Source organism: Ipomoea triloba, chromosome 4 (genome assembly GCF_003576645.1).
Source record: "Ipomoea triloba cultivar NCNSP0323 chromosome 4, ASM357664v1".
Taxonomy (NCBI): Eukaryota; Viridiplantae; Streptophyta; class Magnoliopsida; order Solanales; family Convolvulaceae; genus Ipomoea; species Ipomoea triloba.
The window spans coordinates 25,827,051-25,853,229 of record NC_044919.1 but is presented as its reverse complement, the minus strand read 5'-3'; the positions used below and the strand labels follow the sequence as shown (position 1 = coordinate 25,853,229).

The 26,179-nt window shown below is 33.7% G+C and overlaps 3 protein-coding genes and 1 long non-coding RNA gene across 7 annotated transcripts; 2 read left to right on the top strand and 2 right to left on the bottom strand.

Moving 5' to 3' along the window:
• The first annotated feature begins 1,987 nt into the window (after positions 1–1,987).
• On the top strand, positions 1,988–8,987 carry LOC116015415 (transcription initiation factor TFIID subunit 11-like). Of its 4 annotated transcripts, XM_031255474.1 has the most exons (9): positions 1,988–2,145; positions 2,597–2,695; positions 2,778–2,905; positions 4,268–4,396; positions 5,831–5,896; positions 6,509–6,827; positions 8,219–8,306; positions 8,513–8,612; positions 8,710–8,987. In XM_031255474.1, exons 6-9 carry the CDS (start codon positions 6,517–6,519, stop codon positions 8,835–8,837), a joined length of 627 nt encoding a protein of 208 aa, XP_031111334.1. In that variant the 5' UTR covers positions 1,988–2,145; positions 2,597–2,695; positions 2,778–2,905; positions 4,268–4,396; positions 5,831–5,896; positions 6,509–6,516; the 3' UTR covers positions 8,838–8,987. The 4 variants fall into 4 exon arrangements, with proteins under 4 accessions (XP_031111334.1, XP_031111335.1, XP_031111336.1 ...); XM_031255475.1 differs by lacking the exon at positions 2,597–2,695; XM_031255476.1 differs by lacking the exons at positions 1,988–2,145; positions 2,597–2,695; positions 2,778–2,905; positions 4,268–4,396 and adding an exon at positions 5,694–5,708.
• A 4,269-nt stretch (positions 8,988–13,256) lies between these two features.
• LOC116017837 lies at positions 13,257–14,088 on the top strand. Its single transcript, XR_004097978.1, has 2 exons — positions 13,257–13,610; positions 13,767–14,088. It is a non-coding gene; the product is annotated as an uncharacterized LOC116017837 (long non-coding RNA).
• An 893-nt stretch (positions 14,089–14,981) lies between these two features.
• LOC116016060 (protein FAR1-RELATED SEQUENCE 1-like) lies at positions 14,982–17,270 on the bottom strand. The gene is made up of 5 exons (XM_031256224.1): positions 16,740–17,270; positions 16,613–16,691; positions 16,006–16,409; positions 15,623–15,781; positions 14,982–15,071 (listed from the first exon to the last, which is right to left on the bottom strand). The coding sequence occupies exons 1-5, from the start codon at positions 17,268–17,270 to the stop codon at positions 14,982–14,984; spliced, it is 1,263 nt and encodes a 420-aa protein (XP_031112084.1).
• Positions 17,271–22,075: 4,805 nt separating this feature from the next.
• Positions 22,076–23,801, bottom strand: LOC116014951 (transcription factor TCP23-like). The gene has a single exon (XM_031254926.1). It carries the CDS (start codon positions 23,531–23,533, stop codon positions 22,526–22,528), a length of 1,008 nt encoding a protein of 335 aa, XP_031110786.1. The 5' UTR covers positions 23,534–23,801; the 3' UTR covers positions 22,076–22,525.
• Between the last annotated feature and the right edge of the window lie 2,378 nt (positions 23,802–26,179).

The following is a 26,179-nucleotide window of genomic DNA, read 5'->3' as shown; positions in this document are numbered from 1 at the left end:
CGAATCCTTAAAAAAAGCATCGAGGCGATGCGTGAGGATATTGCATTGTGCAAGAAGGCTGCTGCGAGTGGAGCGACAACCTCTTCAACGTCGAGCCCAAGAGTAGAGGTTCTAAGGCTCGAATGCTTTAAAGGCGTAAGAGATGCCAAAGAGATCGAGAATTTCCTTTGGCAAATGGAGTAATATTTCAAAAATCTTTGTCTCCAAGACGAAGTAAAGAAGATCAAGGCTGCTACCCCATACCTTACCGATACGGCTATGCTTTGGTGGAGACGTAAGCATGCCGATATCGAACGAGGGACTTGTCACATAGACACGTGGGAGGATTTCAAGAGGGAGCTCAAGCGATATTTCTACCTCGAGAACGTGGTCTATGAGGCACGTAGATGACTTAGGGAGTTGAGGCAACGAGGGTCCATCCAAGATTATGTGCAAGGGTTTACGACCCTTATGCTTCAAATTCCCAACATGTCCGAGGAAGATTTATTATTCTACTTCATTGATGGATTGCAATAGTGGGCAAAACAAGAGGTGCAACGACGAAATGTTCAGACAGTGGACGAAGCGATTACCGTCGCCGAGTCCTTGATCGACTTTCGTCCTTCAAGAAACTTCGATCCGTCAAGGAAAAGGGACAAGAGTCCGATAATAGGTGGGGGAGAGCAGCACGATGGCCAAGAGAGGGGCAACTCTAGGAGGCCGCCAACTAGGAATGGAGACAAGAGCGTTGCATGAAGGGAGTATGAGGAAATGAAGAATGCCTTCGTGCCGAAGCTAGCGTGTTATGTATGTAAGGGGCCGCACCCTATGAGGGATTGCCCAAAACTTGGTTCCCTTTCAACCATGGTGGAACAATATGAGGCCAAGACTCATGAGGAAGAGGAGATGAGCAGGATGGGATCGCTCCAACTCCTCACTGCCTTGGAAGCCCAAACAACGCCGACAACTATGAAGAAGGGGCTAATGTACGTGGAAGCGTTGGTGAACGGTAAGCCTATACAAACAATAGTAAGCCTATACAAGCTTTAGTGGATACTACACACAATTTTGTGACCGAGGAGGAGGCTAGAAGACTCGGTCTTTGTTGGACAAAGGGGGAAGGTTGGCTCAAGGCCGCCAATGCGAGAGCTCTACCACTTAACGGCGTAGCGCGAGACGTAAGGCTATGCTTAGGCGCTTAGGCATCTGTCGGCCATGAGAGTTGTGAAATGGGTCAAAAAGGCTGATCCCTTGAGGGTACCAAAACGAGCACAACCTCTGGTGGAACAATATGAGGCCAAGACTCATGAGGAAGAGGAGATGAGCAGGATGGGATCGCTCCAACTCCTCACTGCCTTGGAAGCCCAAACAACGCCGACAACTACGAAGAAGGGGCTAATGTACGTGGAAGCGTTGGTGAACGGTAAGCCTACACAAGGGGGACCACTTAACGGCGTAGCGTGAGACGTAAGGCTACGCTTACGCACTTGGGAGGGCCAAGTGAATTTTTCCGTAGCACCCATGCATGATTATAATATCGTGCTTGGGATGGACTTTCTTCGATAAGCCACAGCCATCTCAATGCCATCGGTTAACACGGTGTGCCAAATGAAGAGAGCCAAAAACTTCCCGCCCAATCCATACGGCGTCGTTTAACGTATACAAGTAATGGGTTTATATTTTGGTGAAAAAACGTGTATTCTCAGCAGTTTCCAAGAAATCATATTTAAAAATTGGGGTATTTATATTTTTTTAGCTGTTAGTAATAATTTATATATCAATAATATTTTAGACATTTTTTTACACTTATTTTTTTCGTTTTCCCATACATAATAATTTATATATCAATAATATTTTAGACATTTTTTTACACTTATTTTTTTCGTTTTCCCATACATAAATTACTTTTTTAATTATGGTCATAATATTTTTAGTCGTATTTACCCAAACGATGTAATTAAATGCACCTTATCGACTGTTGAACTTTCGTTGCCAAACGAAAGATCGCTACTCAAATCCAGCCACGATGTTCATTCTTGCCAGAGATATATCGCCAATGAACACTAGGAGTGCCCTACGTCTTCGTGTGGTTAGGGCGTAGACATTCCTGAAAGAAAAACTTCATCAATACTCAAATCTAAAGAGTTGGTATTTCATGACCAAGAGGTAAGTTTGAACAAGTACTTACATTTCTTTGTTAATTTTTTATTTTAAAATCGTCTGGTATTAATATTATCTATGTTAAACCCTTTTACCTACTACAGGGCACCTTCCTCCACACAAAAATACCAAAAGAACATGTTGAAAAGTTTAAAGACATCTTTACGAAAGGATTAGTCTATGGTGTAAAGAACTTTGTAGTGATCACAAACTTTTACAGCTTTAAAAACAAGTCCACACCGATACATGTTGAAGTTTAACTACCAAACCGTGGTGAAAGAATTCAAGAATCTCAAATTTCCTATGCACCTCTATCGCCTTAAAGGTTTTGAAAAACTCAAATCAAAGCAAACTGTTGAGAAGGAACTATGTGGTAAAAAAATTGGCTTTGTACAATATGCGTATACAGTATGCGTTTAGAAACTAATATTACTTTTTATTTTTTATTTTTTTCTAGATGTTATAGGTAGAGTTGTCGAACTCCATGCTCCACAAGATAAAGTAATTAATGGTAAAAAAACTTTAGGCTCATTGATTTCATCATTGAGGATGCCAAGTATGTTTCTACTTTTTTCATTAATTATTTTCTATTCATATTTTTTAATGAACCTAATGTATTCTTTTATTCAAAAATGCAGTGGTAATCGATTAACATGCACCGTTTGGGATGATTATGTCGCTAAGATTGAGCCATATTATAATTGCTCTATTGAAGAACCACGGGTGGTTTTAATCCAATTTTGTAGGGCTAGGCTTTGCTTAAACAGTAAGTATTCTATTCTTTATACCTAATCTTTTTTTTTACGCGATCTTGATGCTACTGTAATCTATGTACTGGCATACCACATCAAAAAATACTACAACAAACATTTACCTAAAAATAAAAATAGAGATCAACATTATGTACCTACCACTTTTTAAGTTTTATTTTGCTTTTCTGTGGCTTTTTTTTTTGTGCAAATTTTTCAACCTGAAATCATATACAAAATTTCAATGTGGTAAATATTAACAAATATTGTAAGCTTTGTACTGTCATACTACAACAGAAAATAAAAGAGGAAAACCTTTTTATAAAAATAAAAATACACGGTTGAAGCTTCATTTTCCTTTCCTGACACCCTTGCATTTCAACCTGAAATCATATAAAAATTTCAAAGTGGTAAATAGGATTTTGAGGTTAAAGTATGTTCTTCTTATGATGTCACTTATATTTAGGTGGAGAGGTCAAAGTATGTTCTTCTTATGATGTCACTTATATTCTCTTCAATCAAAAGACTCTAGTGTTTGAGGCATTTAAAGACAAGTTTTCACTAATTCTGTATTTAGGTTATGCGTTCTAAATTGTAAAACCATTTCTATAGATAAATGAAAACTAATATTTCAAATTTTTTTTTAAATCTCTCAGTCTAAACATTGACCAGAATCCTATGAAGAGTATTCTGTCCCAATCTAGTTTAAATCCTACCACTTCTTATTTAATTTCACATGAAGTTGAAATACAACTTTGTACCATTTCCCAAATTTATCAACTAAAGGAGGTATGTAATGTCTCTTAATAATATTAAATTTTTTGTTCATTTGCTAGTATATTATAATGATTTGTTTTCTTTTTTTATAGTATGAGAATTTCTGGGTAGCAGTAAGAGTGGTTTTCATAGATAGTGGCAAAGAGTGGTTCTATGCTTCATGTAGAACAAAGGGATGTAACAAAAAGTTATCTGAGAAAGAGGGTTACATGTATTGTTTAACATGTAATAAAACTTGGGCTGAGGGTGTTTTAAGATATAGAGTTAAAATTAGGGTGGCAAATTTGAATGGAAATGCACCTTTCTTGCTTTAGGATCGTGAATGTTGTGAACTTTTAGGAATGAGTGCTTCTGATTTGGATGCAAAGCAGAACAAGGTAAGTTTAAAGCTTTCTTATATACAATTATGCCATTAGTTGTGTTTCATGGCTAATCTCTTTTGTAGGATAAAAATGGGGTGCCTAAATAGTTGCAGGCCTTGGTTGGCCTTAATCTTATCTTTCGAATTGATGTTCGCAAGGAACAATTCCAGAATATGCTCAACGCATTTCCAGTAATGCGTATTTTAAATAACCTTAACTTAATTGAACAATATGCTCCAGAGCTAATACAGGGTAGGGAGCCTCCAAGCTTTTCGCGTACACACAGAGTGGCGATGGCTATGAACAGCGGGCTGAGATCGTGAGCCTCCAAGCTTTTCGCGTCCACCGAATCAATTCTCGCAGAGTCTGGTCAGTCCTTTCTATCACTTAGGGTTTATGTTAGTAATATGAGGAACTCAATTTATCTACAGTGCTGTTATTAAGTTTCAATGCATTATGCAATATATGTGGATATAGATATTGTTATTTTTACATTCTCTATGTTTAAATATTTCATTTCCATTGGAAAAATATTAAGCATGATCAATTTCATTTTCTTTCCAAAATATGAATATGAATTTTAGAATTTATTTTAAAACTGTTGTTGTTGTTGTTGGTTTTTTTTTTTTTTTTTTNTTTTTTTTTTTTTTTTTTTGTTTTTTTTGTTTTTATTTTTTTTTTCCATATAAAAATACCAATGTTAGTGGTATTGGGGAATAGAGGATTAGAGGGTATGATGCCTTACAATCTCATGAGCAGAATGTGGAATGTGATAATATCTGGGATTTTTGTGCTCCTATGTGGGTCTAGGAACACATGTATATTGAGTGTTTTGATTTTTTTTTGTTCATTTGTTATTTAATTTTTATTTTATTATTAATGCTAATGTGGGAATTGTCGTGTCGAAAATTAAAAGTACTATAATCAAGTACAAAAGTGGAAAACAAAAAGCTTTTCTCTGCTGCTCAACTTCGACTTCCACCGCCGGCCTTCGGCCGGAGCTCTAATGGAGCTTTGAGCCGGCGGTTTTGGTCACCTTCTACGTTTACTCTCGCTCTTCTTCCGCTCGACCACCGTCGCATCTCCGTCTGCCTCCGACCACCGCCACAGATCTTCTTCTTCTGTTTTCTTTCCCTTTGAATAAAATAATAGTAGGTAGGTATTGGGGTTTGTGTTGGTAGTCTTGAACTCCCAACCCTATTTTGGCTTTATCACTTTTTATTTTCTCTATTATTGTGTTTTCCTCTCGTTACTTTCACGGGCTTTTTCCTCTCGTTACTTTCACGAGCTTTTCATTATCATTAGTATAAATCGTTTAGTTTGGTTTCGGCAAGTGTTGATCTTATCCTGGGCGAGCAAAAAAGAATGATGATGAAGACTCAGATCTTTGATGAAGCTTTAAGCTCCTTGAAGGAACATAGCTTCCTAGTTATGAAACAGTCTGCGATTCAAGTTTTCTATAGCATAGTTAGAAAAGTTGTTTCTATGTTTGACTGTAAGGAATGGTTTACCATTTCATTGATCGTTGATGTAAACGTTTTATGTTATGAATTAATGGAATAGCTACGTTTACCTTCAAAAAAAAAAAAAGTACAAAAGTGAATTTTACTTCAAATAAATAAAAGAAAACTGAATAGGGACAAACCTTAGTTCATGATTTCTTTATCACAAACCTCTCTTGGTGAGTGGTGACCAAACTCAGCTACTGAAGAAGCTCTGAAATTGTCTCTATATTAAGGTTTCAAACTTTAGGCTTTTATACATCTATTTATTCATAATTTTTTTTAAATATATTTTTTGCAGACTTGAATTCTAATCTGTAGTGTTTCTCAATTTGTGGAGATGATTATAGAGTATCTCAATTTCTGGGTATGTTTTTATCTTCCCTTAGTAGTTCAAATAAAACACTAATTGGTGCCTGTTGAAATTGTTTATTGAGATTTTGTTGTGCATTTCACAACTCCTAGAGATTAGAAACCTAATCTATCAATAATTGGGCAAACGGATAGCTCCTTTTTGGCACTATTGAGGTAATTAAGAGAGATTTTAGAGGGGTATATTTTGAAGGGGGTGGGGGACTATTGGGTATTTAATTAGTCTATTCGATTAATTTATTTGCTTCTCATTTCCAGTTTCTTGCTATTGCCAAGGATTGAATATAATTTCCTCCACCTTCAGTTCCTAAGGCTAATCAGTTCTTGAAAGATTCAAGCTTAAAATGGGGAATAGAGCTTAGGCTATATATTATGAGATTTATGAAGAATTTTGAATATTTAATAAGTTATTAGGTAAGTTCAAGAATTGAAATAGAACTAGTCTTGTATTTGAATTCTGTATTTGGGTTCCTTTATTTATTTGGTTGCAAACATTTCATTTTATAGGTTTCACCACTGGTTTTCTTGTGTTTACTTTGTGTTTTCCAAGATTGTAGCATTACTGAAATTGTGTATTTGCTCTGCTGTCATCATATTTGTTAAACAGAAAATTCAATGAAGCAATCCAAGGATCCTTTTGAAGCTGCTTTTGAGGCTCAAGAGGAATCACCCCTCAACTCCCCTGTAGGTGCTGAGGAGAATGAAGCCCAAAATGAGGCTTCTCTTGCTGTCAATGATCGTGAAACTGATAGTCTTGTTTCCATCAATCATCCTGAACACCCATCAACCTCCTTTGCTGCAACAGTTCTCACTGGGACTGCTGGGAAGCCCAAAGAAGATGATGAAGAGGAAGAGGAGGAGCACATGGACGTGCAACTAGGAAAGTTCACATCTAGTACTGACCCCGACAAAAAGGCCAAAATGCAGTAAGTTATGATAAGTTGATAGCTTTGATGTTTCCTTTTATCAGCAAAAACATAAGTTCTACTACCATCATGCCAATTTGACAGCAGTTGATTGTATTTGGTTCATGGAATGTGAGATTTTATATATATATATATATATAGATAGATAGATAGATAGATAGATTAGTGATCATATGAGAACCACTCCCCCGTAAGAACATGAGAACCAATATGGTGCATTAAAATAACAGATCTATTGAGGAGATTAATTGGGGGAATTCAACATTCGTGTGTGCATATGAAGCATGTGCTGTGTGCATATCCTATGTTTGCACACAACACATGCTCCATATGCACACGCGAATGTTGAATTCCCCCAATTCCATAGATCTGTTTTTTAATCCACCGTATTGGTTCTCATGTACTTTTGGGGAGGGTGGTTCTCATAGGATCATCACCCTATACACACACACACACACACACACACACCCCCATGTGTAGGTATATTTGATTATATAAACATATACGGAGTATTTATTTTTATATTTGTTGTTGTTATTATTATTATATAAGAAAATAGAGTTAATCACATTACCGCCACTTAAGCTTTGAGGTAATATAACATTACCAGCCTACCAGGTAAACTAATAACTTGAACCAAATAAGGTAATATAACATTACTAGACTTACATTACCTAGGTAATCTAAGATTATCTGAATCAAACGCCACCTTAGGGCATTAAACATTACCACCCTTCCCTTTCCCTGGTAATTTAGGTCTGTAACTTTATTGAGCAATGAAGGATGTCTGCTCTATGCTTTGTGAGATTGGATCTATCAAGAAATTGTTATAATGTTAACTTGTTAAGCATAATTCACATTACCTCCCTCCCCTTCTCTTCCCTTTCCCTAGTAATTCTCTTTTGTAAAATTATTGAACTTCAAATAATGTATGTGAATTTTTGAGATTGGATCTATCAAGGAATTATGATGAAAACACTTGAGAGTGTAGCTTATATCTTGGACCATCTTAACTTATCCAAGGTACTTCCTGCTAGGGATGAGTTTATTGAGCAGTGAGGGTTTATGATGGGGGTGGGAGTTAAAGGAAAGTGCATACATGTAAACTAAGAGCTGTGAACCTCTTGTAGTCGAGCTTTACTAACTCCTTGCTTGTAGTAGATTTGAACAATGTTGTTGTAGAACAAAAAAGTGAAGGCTCACTGAATTACTGAAAGTGAAAGATATATTTAAGTAATTGAAATAATTTTATTGAGTTGTCTTGCCCCAAATATCTCCTTCTCTCTCTAGATATAAAAGTGTGTATATACAAATTAAATGTGTTTGTTGTGATTGTGCCATTTTTGGATTTCTAATTGCCATACTTCACTCATTTTCTTATCTTTATGCAGGAGCATTTTATCTCAATTTACTGAAGAACAAATGAGTAGGTATGAATCTTTTCGAAGATCTGGATTTCAGAAGTCTAACATGAAGCGGGTAATCACTATTCCATTCCTTGCTTGTTCATTTTGTATATTGTTACCCATTATGAAAAGTAAAAAACAACATAAACCTAGAATGAATATGTTGGACATACAGACCTGGCCTGGTATACGTTTTGTCGAGTAATTATAATTTTACTTGTTGCATCATGCGCTATCTGATAATGTATACCCTTTTTGTCGTCTATGTTATTTATGCAGTTACTAGTAAGTATCACAGGAAGTCAGAAAATCTCTGTACCTATGACAATTGTGATGTCTGGCATTGCAAAAATGTTTGTTGGTGAGCTCATAGAAACAGGTATGCAGTTGTGTGTATTCATTACCTGCTAACAGCACCCATGTATATCTGATAAAGGATTAACACAATGGTTATTGCTCATAACCCCTTGATGCAGCTAGAATAGTGATGTCCGAGAGAAATGATACTGGACCAATTAGACCATGTCACGTTAGAGAAGTATATAGAAGACTAAAACTCGAGGGAAAGGTTCCAAAGAGATCTGTCTCACGAAATTTTCGCTAGACAAACACTAATCCTCCTTTTGCAGGTTTTTGATTGTATAGAAAAATGGTGTTCTTAGTTGAATTGAGAAGCATGTTTATCCTTTTGAGAAACATTGTTGGGATACAATGCTTTTGTATTGCCATTTTATATGTAAGAGTTTTCATGTGATTAATAATGTCTTTAGAAACAAATAAATGCTCTCAAACCAGTCTGTAAACATCATGCAATTAGAGTTTGGAGAGATTGCTAGTTGGTAAACACAAAATCAACTTGAATTCCTTTTTTTCCCCTCCTTTTTTAATTACTTAAATTACAGGGTTTAATTACTTTAATATCTTATATTTCCACCTTAATTAAAAGACTTAATAGAAATCAATGAGTAAAAATTCATCTGGTTAACAATTAAGACAATCATTATTGCATGGACTATGGTCCACACAGTTGTGGACCATAAATAAAAAAAAATACATTTTTAATATACATAAAATACATTATTTTAGAGTATATTATTTAAGTGCTTAAAGTACATCATTTCATATATACTATAAAATAATGTACCTTTAATACAAAAATAATGTACTTTAAATATAATAAAAATGTACCTTATATTCATGATTTACACAGATACGTAGACCATGGTCCACACAATAATTTGTCCAATTCAGGGGAATTGTAAATGGAAAATGCTTCTTACTCCTAATTTTCTTCCTCCTAACTTCCTAAGGTTGAAATTATCCATGGAATTTTCATAAGCAAAAAAAAAATAAAATAATAATAATAATAAAATAAAAAAATTAACATACCTTGCACGCGCCCGACTGATCGCTTCTAGTGTAAAAATTAACATGCCTTGCACGCGCCCGACTGATCGCTTCTAGTGTGCTTCACGATTGAGTGGGGCTCACTTGGCTGTCGAAAACTAAGTTCTCCTATAAGCGCCTACCACCTTCTCTCTCCTCTCCTTATCTCCTCCACATAAGCAACCCAACTTACAAAAATCATACATTATTTAAACCAGGTCCGTAAGGACAGCCCAGGTGGTAAGAGTGCTTTACCTACAGTCGAGAGGTTGGATGTTCGATCCTGAGCCAGTTAGTTATAAGTAACCTAGGCTAGTTTACTTCCATGGCATGTCTTATACGGAGTAATAATTAGCCAATAAAACAATGTCATATTATGAGGAATTTTTTTTAGTCATCAGGAAAATTATGAGGAATTTTCTTTTTAGTGGTGAATTGCATTAGTCATTGTAAATTTGTTATTGTAATCAACGAAGAACTCTATTTTTTTTTGTCCCGGACGGATTTTATGGAATGACTTGTTTATGAGACATGTTAATTTATTTATTTTTTTTTGAAAACGCATGTTAATTTAAATGTATTTTAATTTTAAAAATTTTAAAGAATTAAAATTATAAATTAGAGATTATAATTCTTGGAAGTTATGAGGATGGAAAATGAAAGAGAAAGTGAGTAGCGAAATGTCCATGGGCCCCGCGGCATTACATGTATATCGACAATTTGAAGGACTAGATATAGCAATTAACGTTGTGTTGAGGACTTATGGTTAGATCATCTCCAATCAACCCTCCAAAGCACCAAAACTCCAAAATATTTGGCGTGAGACAGCTCCAATCAACACGCCAAAACTATGGCGCCCTGTGAACAGTAGTGCACCAAATTTGGTGTGCACTGTTCAGTTTGCGCCAACCTGCGCCATTCTGATTTAATTTTTTTTTCTATTTTGACCCCTACCTTTATTTGTAATTCTGCTTCTATTCTTATTTAGTTTTAGTATATTTGTATATTTTGTTAAATTGTTAAATATAAATTTTATATTATTAAAAATAAATTATATCATTTGGAAGGTCTCAACAAGACGGTTAAAACAAGACTAATATTGAATATAATTTAATTAAAAATGAAAATGCATAAAGCTTTATCTTGCTCGACATAGGGAAATCAAAGACAAAGAAGTGCATTATGCGCTTCGAGATGCATTAATTGAGCATATGTGGGAACGAGATGGTAATTATGAAAATTAAATGTAATGGATGTTCGTTTTATTATTGTGAAATAAAATAATATTTGCATTATAATTATATTTTACACGCCAAAATATTTATTAATAATACAAAATCTTAATTTATGATAAAACAAATTATTTTAGTGGAGAAATAACATTTGGTGTAAAATTTGGTGTAATGGGTTGGAGATGAAAAAAATTTGGTGTAAGAATATGCTGGGAATATTCCTTTTGGTGTAAAATTTGGTGCAGAATTTGGTGCAGAGGGTTGGAGATGGCCTTACTAATGAACCAAACATGAACAAATAGAAGTTGTTAGAGTGTTCGTATTCGTTTGTTAAAATTTTTGAAAATTATGTTGTTTGTTCGGTAAGTGTTCATTAGTGTTTGTTAACGTTCGTAAATACGTTTATAAACGCTAAATAAACATGCACGTGTACATGTTTATGATCATTATTTGTTCGTGAGCAAGAAATAGCATTTTTATATTTTCCTCATTCTTTCGTCCTAATTAGCAAAGCTCCTCTCAGATGGAGCCTAAACTATGCATAATCTGCACTTATGGGTGAGAATTATCAAATGGATTTACTACTCGTGTTTGTGTTTGTTTAGGCTAAACTAAAATACTAATGTACTAATGTAGTATACTAGTGTATAAAACTAAATAAAAAAAATTGTATTTAAATGAGTTTGTTCATGAACAATCTTAAACAAACACTAATGAGCATGTTCCTGAACGTTATTAAACAAACACTAAACGAATTTGTTCATAAACATTATTAAACTAACACTAACGAGCTTGTTCATGAGCTCTTAGCAAATAAGCTTACAAATATTCAGACTCTATTTGTTTATTAAATTAGCTCTAAAATTTGTTCAATTATATTTATTTATCTTAATATTGAACATGAACACAAATAGTTTACCGAAAATTAATTCTTCCCTAACACTCCTAGGTAGGTTGCCAAGTTAAGTAAAGTGAAGTCGCAGAAGATTAGATATTGGCCACAAAGTTTGAATAAAATTAAGGTTGAAGAAAAGAAGATAAATTAGTAATGGGGGGGGGGGGGGGGTTCATTTACAAATTACAACCACTCAATGGAATTTAAAATATATACAATCATGCATATCTGCCTACTGTCATCATCACATCTTTGGTATTTTGTGTATAATAATACAGTGTTAGAGATTTCTAACGGATCACACTGATTTGGATAACGACTGATCGGTCATACACATTTTCATTAATCAATTCCTCTCTCCCAATTGAAATAGAGATTTATTTTGATTTCTCATTTTTCACTTTTAATTATCGAATTCAAAACAATAGCATATGCTGTTCTAGTGATTAAAATCTAAAGGGTCCCACTGTCTCACGGATCATTATTCGTGAGACGAATCGAGTCGGGTCGAAACAATATGCAAATGTCATACTTATTAACTTATATGTGCAAATGTCATACTTATATGCTCAAAAGTTGGAATTTAACTTTTTTTTTTATTTAAATCATTGTTTTTTTTTAAATATTTTAAGGCATATATAATTTACTAGTATTTGTATGCGCGATACGCGAAAGTTCATGCCCAATATTAAATAATTAATAAATATAAATAATTAAAATTTTTAATTCTAATTATATATACAAATATAGTATATGTATTTTATACACACACATATATGATTTACCATGTATAGAAATTTAATTAAAATATAATCAACCATTAAATTAATTATATAATAATTTTACTAAAATGATAATTAAGGAATAACAGGAAAATGATATGATAGATATAGGTGTATGATAATAATGATGGAGTTAAAAGCTTACGGTGTTATAACGGTGTAAGGGTAGTTTTGTATAACAACAATGTAGTAGGGACAATTTTGTCTAATAACATTGAAGTGTATAATATTTAAAGTAAAATGTACAAATTTATTAGCATATAGAAAGAGGGACATAAATCAAGGATATAACCTTGATTGAGACTTATTAAGTTTGTAGATTATATCTATACTATTAATAAAAACAAAATCTTCGATTTTAACTTCTCGCTCAAAATACTCTTATAGTATTAAGTTTGCGGTAAAATATGGTAATACAATTCCTAATACAATATAAAATTCTACTACATGGACTCCCATTTTATACTCCCTCACTTTTACTCCCTGACGTGACAAGATATGATAGGTTATCTTAATGAGTCCTTCTACAGGTACTCCCTAACTTTACTCTCCAAAAAAACTCCCTGACATGTAATTATTTTTTATTAAAAAAGAAAATAATTTCTGTGGTTTAGATTACGCCATTTATTTTACTCCTTTTTAGCCCTATTTTCTCTCTCTTCTTTATCTCTTCCCTTCTCTTCTCTAGCACGGTTTCTTCTCGTCTCTTCCTCTTCCTCTCCTCCATTTTCTCTCATTTCTACTTCGAATGTTCCTCTCTCTTATGGCCCATCAAATTCGATCTCACCCTGCCGACCTGCTATATAGGGATTTTGAAGAAACCTAAACGCAGTGCACATCTTCTTCCCAGATGCAAACATGGACGTTAACCGTAAATCGATTAGGAATCAGGTGGATCTTCATTAAAGCTAGCTAAGCACATCTTCACTACAGAGGTCGGAGGAGATTCCAACCTAGTTTTCTCTCCTCTCTCTATTAACAGTTTGTGGATCGACCTGACTCTGCCGTTAAAGTCTTCATTTAAGCATGTCGTGGACAGTGTTTACAAGGCCGCATATGAATTAGTTGATTTTCAACACAAGGTAAAATTCTTAGGGTTTATTTAGCAAGGGGGAAAATTAGAGAAATGAAAAACTTTTTTAATGAAATTATTATTTTTTAAATTGAAAAAGTATGAATTATTCTTCATGTTTTTAGAATTGGGAGAATCCATTTAACCTGTTCATTAATTATAACAGAAATTGAAGTTTGATAGATGTTGATTGCCCAAGCAAGTGAAGTGGCTGATGAAGTGAATTTGTGGGTTGAGAAATAAACTAAAGATTTTATCAACCACATACTTCTTGCCAGTGCAGTTAACAATCCAACAAGGCTCATTTTTGCAAGTGCATTGTATTTTAATGGAGCTTGGACTCAAGAGTTTGATGCATGGATGGTGAAGGATCACGAGTTCCACCTCCTTAATGGAAGATCTATACATTTTGTGTATCTCTTGAGTATTTGTATGTAATGAGAGATTTTGCCTTCTAATGAAATGGTTGGTTGAAGAGTTTTGGCACAGGATGATTTTTTTCTTTCTTATCTTCCTGGGTGCTATTGCTTTTGTTTTCAGGGTGTTAGAACTGGTATAATAGAGCATTATAACTTACATAACTTTCTCAAGTTCTCAAAATACCATTAGTTTCCCTGAGATGTTATATAACATAGGATCCTGTTTTTGCTTAACAGAATTCATACAACATAGATTTGCTCCCTTTATAATAGCAAAATATCATAAATTTAAATTCATTTACAACAACAAAATAGAGAATATTTAAGTAGCTCTAGTTACAATAGCAAAATAGCATAAAGTTGCTCCACCTTCATTTATAGCAACTCCTCAAACCATCTTCATTTACAGCAACTCCTCAAACTACATATGATGATTAATATTTGATCCAAAGAACTGATTTGACTGTAAAAGTAAAACAAAAGGAATAAAATTTTATTACAAGTAAATTATACAAATAAAGTGAATATAAAAGAATGATAACTCCATATGCACTAACATATTATTACCTGTGACATATTTTGGTTGAGTTCTATATTTTCCATACCATATACTCCTCTCCAAACTTGATTGAAGTGGACCATAAATTAGCAAAATATATATATTTAATAAAGTAGCAGTATACCATTTGTGTAAGTGATAACTCACAAATAAATACATAACAAAGTATACTTGTGCTTGAAGTTGAATGTCACTATTGAGTTGGTTGTTTGAAGGAGAAGAGTAAGGAATATAATGGCCTCCATCTAGTGATGTCGGAATCACATATCAATATCAAACAATTCTTTTTAACAAAGTATAAAGCAAGTAATAGCTAACTTAATAGTCATAGTAATGCAAGCATGTCTTACATTGCGTTGGGGAACCATGTAAAATCCTTGCAAAGGCATCATCGGGCTTGTTGTTACAAACTTTCTTGTGTCCCAATTTCATCGACTTTATGAGGAGACGAAGGAATTGATACACAATCAATATCATCATAACTTATAGAACTCTACAACATTAAATAAATCAAGGAGTGAATATAAACTACTTGATCAATTATAAACAAATGAAATCTAATTAATAAACATATCATACTTGTCTTTGTCGTGATTTCTTTGGATCCTTCTCTTCAATTTGTTTCCTTTTCTTTTTCATTTTAAGACTTTCCACCACTTGTTCTAATCTTGAAACTCTTCTTTTAGTTGGAGGACGACATTTTCTTCTAGTAACTAAAGGACTTAAAACCTTATTTGCACCACTTGACATATTTTACTTGTCAACTCTATTATCTTGTGGTAAACATGATGCTTGTGTGGTGCTATTAATTACTTCATCATTCATGACCGATGATTTTAGCTCTTTTATGCCATCCATCACACACTTATATTTTTCATCTTCACTTGCGGCAATAATAGCAACCTCACGAAATGCATCACACATTTGTTCACATCTTTGAGTTTCTTTACAAGACAAATTATAACTACTTCTAATACAAGTATATCCACGTTTCAAATCTTTTCTCCATCGAGACAAAATGTATCTAGAAGGGATTTCACTCACCTTTCTTAAAATGAGCACCAAAAGAGCATGTCTACATAAAATTCCTCTGAATTCAAATAAGCGGCAATTGCATTTGGCTTCACACTCAACATCATTGAAAGCAACCATGAACTTAACATCTCTTCTTCTGTCTCCAACTTTTACATCTTCTACAACTTCCTACACAAAACTTGGATTTTCATCTTTTATTAGATAATGATAGCAATAAAATTTTCCCTTTAACTCCTCTTGGAACTCTCTAAATTTTTCATTTGTATAGTCTTTGAAATTGTTTTTCCATCTCATAGTTACTAAGACATTCATACATAGAGTTAAAAGAATGAAAATCTGCTTCTTTCCCCTTCTCTACTTTCTAATGCCTTTTCATATTGTTCAACAAATACCTTCAAAGTTGTCTTAGAGTTGGCATATCTATCAAAAAAAGCATTCATGCTTTCACTCCGTTGAGTAATAGACATGCCCGCCCAAAATGTATATTTCACATATGTAGGAACCCAACGTTGTCTTTCTTTGTATAACCCATCTAGCCAATCATTCTCATTGAGATCATAGGTGTTAATCAATAGTGACCAACCATTTTCAAACTCATTTTCATTTAAAGAATCATAAACAACACTTTGCAAGGCTTCCTTGATTTCTTCATATTTAGAATATCCCCTCAACTTTTCAGGAAGCTTTTTCATGATATGCCATAAACACCACCTATGCTTTGTATTTGGAAATACAATCGCAATAGCATTTTGCATGGCCTTACATTGCTCTGTAATAATGGCTTTCGGATGGCGTCCTGACATGCAATTTAACCATGATTGAAATAACCACACAAATGAGTTAGTGTCCTCTATGCTCAACAACCCGCAACCAAACAATACAGATTGTCCATGGTGGTTTACTCCCACAAAAGGAGCAAAAGGCATGTCATATACTTATTTGTGAGATAAGTTGTATCAAAGGTAATCACATCAGCAAAAGATTCATATGCAGCCTTACTCCTCCCATTAGCCCAAAACAAGTTTTGTAACCGAGAATCTTCACCAACATCCATCACATAAAAGAAGTTTGGATCGCTCTGTTACATTTTAGCAAAATATTTACAAACGGCTTATGCATCCCTTACACCAAGCCGTTTCCTTCTCAATTCATCAATATAATTACGACAATCCATTTCATTAAACGTGACATTCTCATAACCTCTTGCGTCTACAACAAGAGAGTGAAAGTTCTTGTTTGGAGCAATACCTGCTTGATCGTTTATATCAAGTCTCCTTTTCACTTGCTCATTTAGCTTCTTATGACATCTCAAATGACGTGCTTTCCCCGGACTCAAATCATGATCATGACTAAGCTCAACGGTTGTTATCTTAAAACTCTCATCTTCACACCTTTTGAATCTTATTTTAGCTTGACATCTTGTTTTTGTTGAGAGCTTTGACGATAACAAATTTTTACTTGTTGATTCTTTGTTATGTGCTTTAGCACATTCAAAAGTGAGATACTTTAAATTTCCATCATCTCCGCGTTTTGAGCTTCTCGTTACTACACAAAATCCTTTTTTCTTTGCATAATTTGTATAAAATATAAAAACTTCTTCTTTGGATTGAAATACCATATCAACCTTGGGTTCATTTAACCTTTCTTCGTCCTCCATATCTACAAATATAACCAATAATAATAGGTAATATTAAAAATCAATAGCATCCTGTAAACGGGGAAAAAAACATTTTTTTTGTTATATAGATATATGTGATCGAATAAACTCAATCTTTGAGCTAATGGAGCGATAGAGTGCTTATTACAGTGTTCCGTATTCTTTCTCAAGAAAATACATAATTTTAAAATTTAAAAGATTTATAATATAATTCAAATAGCATATACTGTAAATAGGAAATATACCTAGTATTGAAGCTTTCTTTTTTGTTAATGGCTCTCAATGACTCTCAGGCTCTGTTTAATGTTATTTGCTTTCGCCTCTCAAGCTCTGAAAGGGAGAAATGGAGAAAAGTAGTGAAATGGTCCTGTTTGCCTTCTCAAGGAAGAAACCAAAAAAAAAAAAAAAAAACTACTGATGTGACGCAGACAGCTAAGGGAGCCAGCTCAAGGAGTTTATATTTGGAGTATACAATTCGCACATTGTAGAATTTCCCTATCTTCATCATGTGGGTCCTAAAGAAAGTGTCAACATCAAACTTTGGTGTGAGGGAGTAAAAGTATGGAGTTCAAGTAGTATTTTCCTACAAATATATTCTTTCCTACTTTCCTATTCGTACTATAATTCTACATTAAAATTTCTTTTCGTAATACAATTGTAGAAAATATAGTACACAACTATTCCAATTTGTATAAAAAAAAATACATACATATACTTCAATGCAATTAATAAACAACAATATTATTGTAAAATATGGTAATACAATTTCTAATACAATATATTCTTTCCTACTTTCCTATTCGTATTACAATTCTACATTAAAATTCATTTTCGTAATACAATTCTAGAAAATATAGTACACAACTATTCCAAAAACACCTATTAATATACCTAGGAATGGCAATACAACTCAAATTCAAATCTATACTATTAATAAAAACAAAATCATTCATTTTAACTTTCCACCCAAAACACTCATATATTATTAAGGTTTGCGTAGTATTGTAAAATATGGTAATACAATTCTTATTCGTACTACAATTATACATTAAAATATGATAATACAATTTCTAATACAATATATTTTTTCCTACTTTTCTGTTCCTAATACAATTCTAGATTAAAATTACTAATTCTAATAATACAGACATACAGTACATATATTCCCTGCAACGTAATATTGTAAACATATGGTAATACAATTCTTATTCGTACTACAATTCTACATTAAAAGTACATTAGTCGTCGGCATAAGTGATCAACAATATACTTGTAGTCAGTACATATACTTCCCTGCAAATCGTAAACAACAATATTATTCTACAAAATCTTCATATCATGAACAATAACATTAGTCTCCTAATCGTGATCAATTCTATCATCATGATCGTTCACTAATGGGGTCTGCCAATATACGGTTACTGCAACCTCAAGAAGTTAAAATGTATAGAATTATAAGAATAAATTCATGCCAATATACATTTACTACTCATTTTAAAATGCATTATGTTTGCTAGCTTGGTTTTTAAATTTCATAAGAAAATTTCATTTTGTACGACATATATAATTCTATTTAGATAACAAAGTTGATTTCTTTTCTGGTGGTATATTGTTGTTTGTTTACTTATAGATAGGATAAGATATACTTAGTCACTGACTTCTTACGGATATGTGGTGGGTGCATCCAAAAAAATGAAGTAAAAGTCTACATTGTTTTTAATATTTTATAGCTCTGGACATCAGAAACACACATTAGTGAATTTTTTAATTAGAGGTGTGCTAAAAACACAATCTTTATGAACCTCTTTTCCTTCATGTCATACAATTACTACTCATTTTAAAATGCATTATGTGTGTTGGCTTGGTTTTTAAATTTCATCACTAATTCCTCTTTACAAAAACTATTCTACAATGGCATGATCTTCCTCAGGGAACTTGCATCCATTTACAAATCCCCAAAGATCAAAGTTTGTCGAAAAATTCAACAAACTCTTGAAGGAAGAGAAAGTTTATGATATTCACAAATTCATTGTGTAAACGCTTTGCATGAGGTTTAAGTCGTGTGACCATAAGTACATTATGAAAGCGAACCACAACACTTTGATTAGTGTTACAGATCAAGATGAATCCGATTTTCCCAAACACATTTTCAAACTCAAGGATTTTGGATCGTTGAAAGCTCTTGGAGGAGTGGATAACAATTAGCTAATTGGTAAATTCTTCTTAAAATTTTGTTCTATACTGAATATGTTTTCATTTGTTTTTGTTATATTAAATTTCTAATGGTACAATCATGATTGACAATTTTAAATCTTTTATTTGGTTTTCGCAGAATTGATTGGTCGTGTAGTTTTCATTACTGAGCCAAAAGTTATCCAAGTTAATTTAAATCCCCAAAGTTTGATTGATTTTGTCATTGAAGATTCTCGACATGTATTTGTTTAGATGGCCTTTTGATTTGTTTAAGTATAAATTGAGGTATCATCACGTTCATTGATGTTTTCACTTAGGGAGAGTCGGCTCACGATTACCCTGTGGGACAAGCACGTGGATTATGTGCTGCCTTACTATAATGCTGATTTTGGCAAATCCACTTATCGTTATACTACAGTTCTGCAGAGCCAGTGTGAATGATGGTAAGTAATTAGCCAGTAGCAAGCATAAATTTATTTGATTCGATTATAACTATTTAAAATTGTTTATCATATTAGATGGTGAGGTTAGGATATCCAGTTCCTACACTGCAACAAAGATTCTGTTCAATTATGAATTCCCTAATAAGTTCCTCAATTTCAAGGAGAGGTATTGTGACAGATCAAATTTTTTTCACACTGTATCATATTTTATTGCAAGCACATTTGACGATTACGGGTTATGCCTAGGTTCTTCACTCCAGTACAAAGTATAAGCTCAAGTTACTTGATCTGGATCATTGGAAGCTTTATCGAGTGAAAATGTCACAATCACTTCTTTTACGGATATTTATGACAACAAGAAGGTAAAAATCACAGGTTTAGAGTTTGTACTGAAATCATTTGAAAAGCCACCCATTATATTTCTCACGTATTGTGTAATTAATTTTTAGGTGGGAGAATTTTTGGTACTTGGAGAAATTCTAGACATAAAAGGCGAATGGTATTTCACTGTCTGTAAGAGTGAGGGGTGCAGGAAGAAGCTTGAAGACTATACGGACAAAATGTACTGTAAGGCATGCGATAAACACTAACTAGAAGGAATAATTAAGTACAAAGTCGGGATTGTTGTAAAAGGTTATGCTGGTTGGCCGTTAGCTCCTAACCGATGAGCTGTTTGCATGATAGATGTAATGAGAAGAATAAAAGAGATAAAGTAGACAATAGTGTTGGTAGCAAAGATTTCCATTAACATCCAAAACATACAACGTGTGTGTGTGTCTATATATATATATATATACATACATACATACATACATACATACATACATACATACATATATATATATATATATATATATATATATATAACAGATACAATAATGGCATGCTTAAGTACCGGACCGTTACTTCCGTTACAATAAAAATAATGTCCACATTAATATATAGTTATAACACTATTGAGTTAATTAAATTAAATGATAAGAATAGAATTGAATTCAAGTGACAATGTGGCATCATCCCAAAGACTTTTGTTTTTTTTTTTTAAGTACTATTGACTCTATTATAAGGTAATATATGTTCTATACCTTTTCTATTGGCAAATTGTGTTATGGAAGATTCATGTTCACAATTTTAGAATTCTATATTAAAAATTTTAGATCTCAATATACTACGTACAAAATTATATTACTCAATATTCACAATTTTTGAACTCTATATTGACAATTTTGTCATATAGATTAAAAAATTGTGTTATACGGTTAAATATAGAGTTATGAAATTGTGAATATAAAGTTCTGTAATTGTGAATATAGAGTTCTAAAATTGTGAGCATGGACCCGGATCCATGTCGTAACAATCGTTCTCTATATATTGCAACCCAATGAGTCAACATCCCACCATCGAGATTCGATCTTGTGACCTTCTTTTAAGTCAATACTCCACCACTGAAGTTTGATCATATGACCTTCCTGGAAGAAGAGCCACACATGTGTCATCTGAGCACAAGTACTTGACCTCAAAAACTAATATTACATAGACTCTTAATTTTTTACTACCGCTAACATAGCATGCTCTAGTTTATCTAAAAATTTAAAAGAAAAACAAAAAGAGCCACAATTTTTATTTCTTTTCTTATTTTTCAATAAAATCAAACGCATGATCGAAATTTTATTTCAGATTATTTTTCTTTCTTGTAAATAAATATTAATATTGGGTAATGATTGAGGTAGAAAACTAAAAATAGTGTTTGAAAATCGAAGGTGGACGGACATGAAGGAAAATAGTATACTCTCATCATTCTCTACTTCTACCTCTTTATTCATACACTCAAAATCTTGGTACGTAATGTGGCCCACATAATTTTTTTTTTTTTTATTTTATCAATGTTTACTACTTCAAAGAATAAGTTATATCATAGACTTGTATCCATTTTACAAGGTGAACTCATTACAATCTACATATTCAGTAGGTAAATTGTGATTTTAGTTGTGAATATTCAGTATATAAATTATGAACAATATTCAATATGTAAATTATGTAATTTGATTTCAAATCTATAAAATAATTTGCCATTAAAGAATAAATTTAAAATATAAAAAAATGGGAGTTCATGCAGTAAAACTTTGAAGATGAAAGAAAACGGTAATAAGTTAAATACGGAGTAGTAAATAATGGTAAAGCATCAATCCCTCATTTCCTCCATTATATACAATTGATTTGAAAGCCAGAGTGACGTACACTCTCAAATTATCAGACATAGGACATCTAGGATTCTTTCTTTATGTTTGCCTCCATGAAGAATCCAAAAATCCCATCAATTACCAATTCAAACCATTCTACATGCTTAGCTTGCTCCCCAAACATGCCAAAAAGCATACCCATCAACCAACCTTAACTAAATGCTGCTCCCATCTATCTCAAACCTTATCTCTAAGTACCAACACTCAACTTCAAAATATAACAATAATAAAAACAATCAATTGCCAACTACCATGTAATTATGTGATGGTATTCTGGTTACCATTCTAAATTAGTGGTCATACATTCGAATTCTACTTAGATTCTTTGGACTGAAAATTAAGAAATTAAATGGGAATATATCCCAGGACATTGACATTGTCATTCAGAATCTTTGGGATTTTCACCTCCACTGTCACTGCCTTGAGGCTGGTGGTTCTGATTATTATGATGGCGGCCATGATGTTGATGTTGTTCCAAAGTCATGCCCAAATCAACCCTCTTAGTGGTGTACGCGGCGGCGTTAATGGCGGGAGAGGGCAGCATTCCCAAGTTGGTCTCTGATACGCCCAGTCCTAGCTGCTGAACCGGCTGCACGGGGCTTAATTGAACCGGACTGAACCGGGCGCCTCCGCCGCCGGGGAACTCGAATCCGCCGCCTGGTGCCTTGTACTGCCACAAGTGGTGTTGCTCCGGCTGAGCTACACAGCCGGAGGTGGGGGTCCCGCTTGTACCTCCGCCGCTCAGGGGAAGCATCCAGAAGGAATTCCCGGCGTTTCCGGCCGCCGGCGCTGCCACCGCCCACATGGCCGGAGCTGGAATGAAGGTGGAGGGGCCGGGTTTCGGATCTGACCCCGCTTCGTTATCTCCGTGGCGGTGGAAGCCCAACATAGCGGCGGCGCCGCCGTGGATAAAGGGCGGAGCCGAAACCGTAGTCCCGCCGCCGCGTAAAGACACGTTGAGAGTGGAGAAATTAGCGGGAATAGTACCCGTCCCCGTGGCGGCTATAATAGCCGGCTCGGCTTGATGCAAGAGCCACTCTATGGTCTCCCCATCGGACTTATGACCCAATTCTCTAGTGAGCTGAAACACCCTGGCGGCGCACAACGCCGGCATCCTAATCCGCCGCCCTCGCCCCTCCACCTTCGTGTGCCGGTCCTTGGACGACGCTTTCTTTACCAACTTAGAAGGCGGAGAGAGAAGGGGGTGGGTGGGGGTTCTTGTGGCTGGGCCAGGAGGGTCAGGTGGTTGACTTTGGTGTGATGAAACCAGCTGGAGAGAAGACGGCGGCGCCTCTTGAGCTTGTGGCGGCGTTGGACGGTGGTGCTCGGAGCTACTAACACCATTATTACTTCTATTACTACTACTATGTGGCTCTATAAATTCCATTATTTTGTAGAAAAAGGCAAAGAAATTTTTAAGTTGAGGGTTTTGGTTGGGCAGCTAAGAAGTTTTGGTTTGTGTGCGATCCAACAAACATTTGTCCAACTGGCAAAGACACAAAATCCTAGCTTGCTAGCTAGCTAGAGAGAGAAACGGAGATGAAGCTGTTGCAGAAAACTAATGTATTTTGAGCCAAAAACAAATGAACAAGTGGAACTAGTGGGGTTCCCTTTCCTTTCCTTTCCTTTCTTTTGTGGTTGACTGCTGTCTTTCCACACAAGTAGAGAGAGAAAGAGGGATTAGGTTTCGATGCTTACCAAAAGGGTGTCAGTAAATGCACATGTGGGTAGGAGTAGATATCATATCATTGACTCGTTAATAATTTTACTTCAATCTAAATGAGTAAAACTCTATAGTAAAAATTTATAAGAGGACTAGAAAGAGTAGTTAAGCGGATAGAACGTTATTTTTATATTTGAAAGATTATGAATTTTTGATTTGTGATTGTGAATTTTTTTCATCATTTAAAAAATAATTTACATAAGATTAAGGTATAGGAATCAAAGTTTTTTACCAGAATTTTTCAATAACAAACATAAAAACATATTATTTTTTGTATTGTTTTCAAAAAAAAAATATTATTTTTTGTATTTGATTAATAAGTATTTTTTTTAACGAAAGATAAGCTCAATTCATGATATTCAATAAATAAAATAATAATTATCTAATGATCCCGTCTAAATATTATTTGTTACAAAATGTCAAATTATATTAACAATTCATTTATTTATAACAATCAAAATTTTCACTGCTCGAAATTATTATATAATTAGTTTTGAAATTTGTAAGGTGCTCATTGACACTAAGTATGGTACAACCATATATAGGATATATTATTGATGTAACTAATTATACTGATTTAGTTGTGCTAAGTATTGTGAGTATAAACATTGACAGAATTCATTATAATTCAAATAAATTATATGCTTTTACGGGTAAGAATTAGAAAAAAAAAAAAAAAAAAAAAAAAAAAAAAAAAAAAAAAAAAAAAAGAACTCCAATGGTGTAGGAAACTAGGAGTATAGGGCAGGTGGGGACCCCGGACTGGCCTGCAAAAATTGATAGTAAATGCATGCAGAAGGTGAGAAGGCGGTGCAGTGTATGGGCACTCGTGGGGTCTTGTATTTGTAAGGAATGTTATAGCTGGCTTCAATATTCACTGCTAATCACCATCCTTTAAAAAAAAAAAAAAACAACTCTTCTTTTAGGTGTGGAATCCGACTGCAACTAGCAAATATACTAACATGGTTAGAGATGTAAATTATACCCGTATCTAATAAAATACTCTATTATATTCCTCGCTCTAAATAAGGATAAAAATGAGGAATTGAGGATGAGAAATTTTGAATTTCTCACCGAGAGTCCCCGATTATAGTCACACAAGACACATATATGTATTACTTTGTATATAATATTATATAATTTTAGAAGCATTCTTGTCGTTATATGTCATGCTTATGAAATGTATATGTAGATAATATTACTTTAATATATATGCTTTATTTATTTAAATTTATTTTTGAAACAAATTTTTTTAATTTTTTTAATGTTTAATTTTTTTATAAGGTATAAACGGGGTGGAGATTTTCCGTCTCCGGATAATCCCCGTGGGAATGGAGATGGGGGAATTTTTCTCTTCCCCGACGGAGATGCGGATAGGAACGGGGAATGGAAAAGAAAGTCGGGGGCTGGTAAATGGTGAAATTGAGCACTAGCAAAATGTACCAACTTGCAACCATCACAATTTTTATTTTATTTTTTAATTTTATGTTTGATTATCATAATGTTTTCAAATTTCATACTAGAGTGCTGGAGGTATGGTGAGTTGGTGAATGGTGACTCAACAATCTTTCGGATAAGAGTACTAGTGTCTGATACTTATCAGTGTCACTCTCATAGAAAGATGAAATTCTTATATTACAACTATTAGGATGTGATACTGTATCCTTAGAAACAATCTTTTACTGATCAAGAACTAAGGCTATCCTTAACCTAGAAATTTCTCTCACTTTTTAAAATGGGTCCCAATTCCACATCATCAAATTTGTAAATTCTTTATTATTTGAAATTTGCATATTATATTATAAATATAATAACTAAATAATATAATAGGAAATAAAGAAGATAAAAAAGTACACAAATAAGATTTACCATGCTTTTCCCCCCACTTTTTCATTCTCTCTCCTCTTGCTAATTTAGCAATTTCTCTCTCCTATTGCAACACACATGGCATTAAATAATAATAAATAAAAAAAACTCTCTCTTGCTACATAGATTAGAAAGAGAGAGATTGGCAGGGTTGAGGACAGCCTAACTAAGCTACCATGAGGATTTTTAAATTCCATACTTAACTACACCTATTTAAAGTTGATTGATTTTTATTTTAATATTAGTGTACCATATTGAAAATAAATGATAATATGTTGAATTTTTAAGAAATTCTCTCAATTTCTTGACTAAAATGCTTTGTTTTTTAGAGGAAGATCGGAAGTTATTAACGAATTGATTATGGTTTTTTTAAGATCTTTATGACTAGGGAAATGAATGATGAACATTGACTCTCTTTAAAAAAAAAATTTCGCTGGAGGCCTT